Below are 6000 nucleotides of genomic sequence, written 5' to 3'. Positions count from 1 at the left end.
TTGTGTCCTATACATTTGTTTAGCTCAACGTGCAGATTCTCGATATAACATGGCTAATTAAAAGAAGCATATAGTCTTAATTCACATGTTAACAGATTGGTTGTGTCTGCAGCACAATTAGAAAAGGTTTTTAGACTTTATTCTGCTTTAGCCTAATTTTGGGTTCTATATGTTTGTCAGTGAAATAACAGGAAGTGCTTGTATTTAGCTGACAGACATGCAACCATGTTGAAGAGAAGAAGTCAGACTCCACTTCAGCTGATGCCAGCCTCTTCTTCAGGTCTTAATGTGACATTAGTTCACCTCAAGCAGAGGGCCAATTAACTTATAGCCTCTTCTGCCAAGTCATTAGACTTTTATATGGTTTGTGTGCAATTCCTGATCGTAAACTTTAATGGCATTAGTATGGCCTTAAGTATGAGAATGAAGCCAGTCATTAATATTAATGATTTAAATACTGAAGTGGACGCAATGTTTTTTTTGTTTTTTTTAAAGTCACCCAATCAGAATCCTTCTGAACAACAGCCAATGTGTTGTTGCTATAAGGTGTGGAAGATGTTTTGCAGCACTAATAATTAGTTTGGTGGATATAATTCTTTGTTTATGGCTATAGGTATGGCTGGGTATGAGCAGCTGGCAGTAAGATAGATACTGGAAATACAATCGGCTAATCTTCTAATGTACCTCCTTGCTTTGATGCAGTTGAAGGTGTTTGCAGGCGGGACAAGGGTTGGACATTACCTCACTCTGAACTCACTCTGAATGCTTTCTGGGGGGAGAAACGAGCGAGTAATTAGCTGATTAGAGGCCCGTCAGAGCAGCTCAGCCTCCAGCCAATCCCAGCTCACACCCAGCGGCCTGCAGGGTGGAGGAGGAGGAGGACGGCTGATGGCTGATGGAGGCAGACACATGCCTCCTTCTATGTGGAGTTATAGAGTTAAACAGCATGCAGGACGGAGGTGTGATGCTGCAGAGAGGCATGTGCAGGTAAAGGAAATAGATGGAGGGATGCACATGTCAGTCATTTAGTCTGAAGTTTTCCAAGTTGATAATGTATTAATGCTTATTTTTAAATAGTATAATTTGCCTAAACGTTTATTATAAGTTATCATATGAGTTTGTGAGTTGGAAGAAGCTCATCTGTCTGCGCGCGCTCTGACGCACGGCACCAGGTGCGCACCCGCCAAGCTTCAAGCGTTTGTGGGGTTTTTTAAGAGTTTTTTGAGTCCTCACTCAAGCCGTCATGATGGAGAAATCCAAAAACTTCAGAATCGACGCCCTGCTGGCAGATGAGCCCAGCAGCCGGGTGATCAGAGAGCTGTCCCCGGGTCAGAGCAGCGACAGCCGGGCCGGCAGCCCGCCGTCCTGCCGCCGGTCTGCGGACACTCCGTCTCCACGAGCCGCCGCACAGCTCCAGGGATTACTCCACAAACCGGGTCTCCTGAACCTCCCGCATCCAGGACTCGCTGCAATACCAGCCATGTACCATGCACCCATGTACCCGTTATCCGCGCTGGGTGGGCAGCACCCGGCCTTCTACACCGGGTTCACCCAGCTGACGCAGAGCAGCTACCCGGAGCACCTGAAGGCTGCTGCCATGGCCGAGCACTGGATCCGAGCAGGCATCATGATGCCCAGGCTGCAGGACTACAGCAGTGAGTAGTACAGGCCTTTATGTGATCAAATAATGTTATTGTACTTTTGACTGTTAAAACTCAAAGAAAAAAATAAGATTATTGCACTTTTGACTGTTAAAACTCAAAGAAAAAATAAGATTATTGTACTTTTGACTGTTAAAAGTCAAAGAAAAAATATAATTTTAAGATTCTCCAGACACTAATCTGTGTCAGTCCTGAACCATGTTTCTGTTATCAGCTTTTACATCTTTTAATCCTCATGTTTGACCTCTGAAGAACCGCTGAGCTGCTGTAAACTCATTGAACACAAACACACTGTCAAATGAAAGTTAATTTTGAATAAACTTAATTATTATTCACATTAATATTAGGCTAATATTAATATTAACATATGCAATTATTACAGATAATATAATAGGCCTAATTAATTAGCATATGTTAATAGCTTGATTTTTCTTATTTATTGTTTGTTTATCTTTTTTTTTTTTTTTTCAGAATAATCAATTTGGTATTTAAATTATATCACTCAGTAAGTTTGCTAGATGATTTGTCCTTTTATGCTTCAGATGTTTTTTTATTATAAAAAACTAAATATAAATTGGATGAAATCAGAAGAATGAGACACAGAAACAAGCAGTTTAAGCGTTTGCATTTTTTTTTTATTATTGAAACTGAAAAAGCTCTCTGCTGAATTAATTTCACAGCCATAATTATACTTTACAATATATTATTTTTGTTGTCCAAGCCATTCTTTGTATTTATTCAAGGTTATACCAGAGATCGTCATATATTTAGTGTTAATAACAGCCTCATCGTCCCGTCCACTACACTGGCCTCTGTTTACTCTGTTTACTCTTTATCTGTGTGTCATATTTTAATTTTGGCCCATTTATTTCTCTATAAACGCCAACCCGATGAAAATTGTCTTTGTGTGACGAAGAAACTATAAACAAACACCTAAAACGTTCTGTAGTTCATCAATAAAATCCCAAAAGCCTTCATCGAATTTTCATTAAGTTAATGGCATGCCTGTGTTTTTATGGCCTTCTGCCGTGTCCCCCCGTCAACAATAAACCCGAGTAAAGCTATTATAGTTAATGATGGCGAGAGAGAGTGAGGCCATATGTGTGCCTGTTCACACCCACAAAATGATATTGAACTTCCTATGTCCTTGGTATTATATAAATAAGACTGGTGGCACTTATACTGGCAAATAATTAATTTAAGACCTGAATCTTATTTAAAGGGCAGATATGTATTGTATGCCTGTTTGCTGATGTGTATATATGTGCATATGTAACTGTATGAATATGTATATGCTTGTTCCTTTATTTTCTTATTTATGTTTCAGTGTATTCTGTTGTACATGATGTGAATTTCCTTGGAAAGCACTTTGTGCTTGAAAAGTGCTCTACAAATAAACTTATTATTATATGTCAAAATAAGTTTTAGTTGAATTATCAAAACAAAAATATTTAAACATTGTGTGTTAAACATAACAAAAAAACTCCACTAAAAATTAAGTGAATCCATGAATCTTTGATATCAAATATCAAATATGTTGCCATAAAATCAATAATAAATGTGAAGCCACAGATGATAACTTTGCTCTTCTTGCTCCTGCTGCAGCGGGCCCCCAGGCTGGTCTGCTGGGGAAGTGCCGGAGGCCCCGAACCGCCTTCTCCAGTCAGCAGCTGCTGGAGCTAGAGAACCAGTTCAAGCTCAACAAGTACCTGTCCAGACCCAAACGCTTTGAGGTGGCCACCTCACTCATGCTGACTGAAACACAGGTAAGAGAGACCAGTCTGCTTCAGCCAACAGCTTCATTTCAAGGTTAAAAAAGAAGATTCACAGAAAGAAGAATGAGGCGAGAAAAGAAAGTTTACTGAACATAATATTCTTGTTCAGCTTTCGGTCTCAAAGTGAACACAAACTATAGCTATACAGACAAGCCGCAGCATCCACTGGATTTTACACCTGAGTAACAAAGAGCAGACACATTATTTAGATGCCTCCTGTAGATAACAGACTTTTGATTCATTTAGTTTTATTATTTATTTTCTATCTAACCAGGAAACGGAAATCAGAAATCTTTTTCAACAGTTTCCTGGCCGAGATGTGCAGCAATAACAATGAGTCACAGACAAATAACACAAATTCTGCCACAAAATCCAAATTAAAACAGAAAAGTGGTTATAAAATCCCTGAATAACATTTCCAAATACAGTCATGTAGGATATTTTATTCTAAAAAAACAGACCATGAGCTGTCTAAAAGCATAAAAATAGGTAAAACCAGCCCATTAGTAGCAGTGTGTAGTGTCACGGTAAAATGTTAAAATAGACATTAGTTCTTGAAAACAGTGATTAACTGTTAAACTGCTAAAATTTCCCCTCATGTATGGATTTAACAAAGAGGAGTTTATTGAAATAAAGGGCAGACAGGTCACATTGTACAACAGACACATTACTGTATGTTTATGTTGTTTTATTATTGCGATGATGTCACCATCCTGGTGAGTTTATCTCCAAAAGAACTGAACGAAGATGCATTTTTACGTTCTCTGCATTTTATGTGTGAGATTTAAATTATGTTTTGTTTTTCTATTTTCATTACATATTCCTTTATAAATCCGGTAGTGTTGATGAGTTATAATTATAGTATATTTTATCATAAATAGTGATATATTTCAAGTGCATTTTTTTAAAGGTATGGTGCTTTTATCGTTGGATGTCCCAAAGACTCGCAGGAGAATAAAAATAAAGAGTTTTTTATGAATTATCAATTAATTTGAAGTTGTGAAAATTCTGCAGGAGTAGGCTAAATTAGTTTTTGTTCTTTAATTTCAATAGGTAAAGAACAGTGAATATTAAGGTCTATGATTTTTTCATTCAACATTATTAAGTCAAGTTTATTTATATAACTCAGAATTAGTGATTTTTCTCAGAGGGTTTTACAATCAGAACAGCTCTGGCAAAACTGGTAAAAAAAAAAGTAGAAACCTCAGAGATCCCTCTTCCAGTTCTGACACATACAGAGAAGATAGTCTAAAGAATCAGAACATACCGGCAGGTTTTAGAATTACTTCTGTGCAAATAAGAGAAAAAATATCTCTCTAAATCTGTTCAGACAAACTCTGGACTACATTTCCTAAACGTGAGCATCTTGTGAACACATATTCTTTGCTCTGTCATCTCTCTGCAGGTCAAGATCTGGTTTCAAAATCGGAGGATGAAGTGGAAACGCAGCCGGAAGGCGAAGGAGCAGGCCACCGCCTCGGCCCAGTCTGAGACAAAGCAACAACGCAGTGGAGGAAAAACAGCCACGGACAAATCAAAAGAGAGCAGACGAGCTGTGAGTCCAGACGACAGAGGGATAGAGCTTGATCTGGAGGATGGAGAGGAGGAAGAAGAGGAGGAGGAGGATGAGCAGGAGGAGGAGGAGGAGGAAGAAGAGGAGCATGTTTTTCCTGTTGGGATGCCACAATCCACAGACTTCTTGCAGCGCAGCACCGACGTTGGCTTCAATCGCCACAGCCCTTTCTCTGATGAGGAGCTGGAGGGGGTGCAAGTAGGAGGAGGAGGTGACAGGAAGATCGGAGCAGGACTGTGAGAAGGCAAACACCGGTTTCATTTCCTGAGTGTTACAGAGACATTACACTTGGACATGTCTGTGTTTGTGGTCACTAGAGAAGACAATTTCCAAACACACAAATGACACAAATATACTGTATAAACTATCCGTGAATAAAATCATCTCTAAGTACTGTACATCTTGTAGCATGCTGAGAAAAAAAGGTGCTCATTTCTTCCCTAAATGTTGCTGTTTTCATGCCAATCACCTTCCGGTCACCTTGTCTTTGCTCCATCCTCTGACAGCTGGAGCTCCACCCAGTGAACACAGATCACTACATGAATGAAGGACGCGTTCAGACAGCGTGAGAATGTACAGCAGCCTCCACTGCATCATGAAGACAAAACAAAACAAGTTAAACAAGCTGATGTTGTGACTGAAGAAACAACACAAGCTCAGAAACATCTGCTGCTCCAGATGTTTTTGGAGGCAAATGCTTTGCAGAACATCCCATGACTTACATTTACTTTTGTGCATTTTATGTGTAAACATTGATGGGTTTTATTGTTCTTGATGATGAGTTTGTTCTCGTCACTTACATGTAAATGATCTTAATTTATTTGAATGATTGCAAACATGAATCATAAATGTATTTATCCGAAACTTGTTTGTGGTGAAACTGTGAAATAAAACAAAATGATAGCAAAAAAGAACTTGAGAAAATGAATGAATTATTGATCAATGTTCCTGATTAGTAGGTCCCATCAAATGTTAATAAATGGATAAAAAA

At 38.8% G+C, this 6000-nt stretch overlaps 1 protein-coding gene across 1 annotated transcript; it reads left to right on the top strand.

The window, feature by feature from the left end:
* The first annotated feature begins 379 nt into the window (after positions 1-379).
* On the top strand, positions 380-5940 carry mnx2b (motor neuron and pancreas homeobox 2b). Its single transcript, XM_074619067.1, has 3 exons — positions 380-1655; positions 3267-3427; positions 4842-5940. The coding sequence occupies exons 1-3, from the start codon at positions 1244-1246 to the stop codon at positions 5247-5249; spliced, it is 981 nt and encodes a 326-aa protein (XP_074475168.1). The 5' UTR covers positions 380-1243; the 3' UTR covers positions 5250-5940.
* Positions 5941-6000: the final 60 nt, after the last annotated feature.

This window comes from Sebastes fasciatus, chromosome 2 (assembly GCF_043250625.1).
Source record: "Sebastes fasciatus isolate fSebFas1 chromosome 2, fSebFas1.pri, whole genome shotgun sequence".
In the NCBI taxonomy this organism is placed as follows: Eukaryota; Metazoa; Chordata; class Actinopteri; order Perciformes; family Sebastidae; genus Sebastes; species Sebastes fasciatus.
This window is presented reverse-complemented; position numbering and strand designations above follow the sequence as displayed.

Excerpts from the sequence above, each read along its gene's own strand:
- mnx2b (XM_074619067.1), top strand. The coding sequence starts at position 1,244 with ATGATGGAGAAATCCAAAAACTTCAGAATCGACGCCCTGCTGGCAGAT. Across the intron at positions 1,656-3,266 it reads CAGGCTGCAGGACTACAGCA|CGGGCCCCCAGGCTGGTCTG; the intron begins GTGAGTAGTACA and ends CTCCTGCTGCAG. Across the intron at positions 3,428-4,841 it reads TCATGCTGACTGAAACACAG|GTCAAGATCTGGTTTCAAAA; the intron begins GTAAGAGAGACC and ends ATCTCTCTGCAG.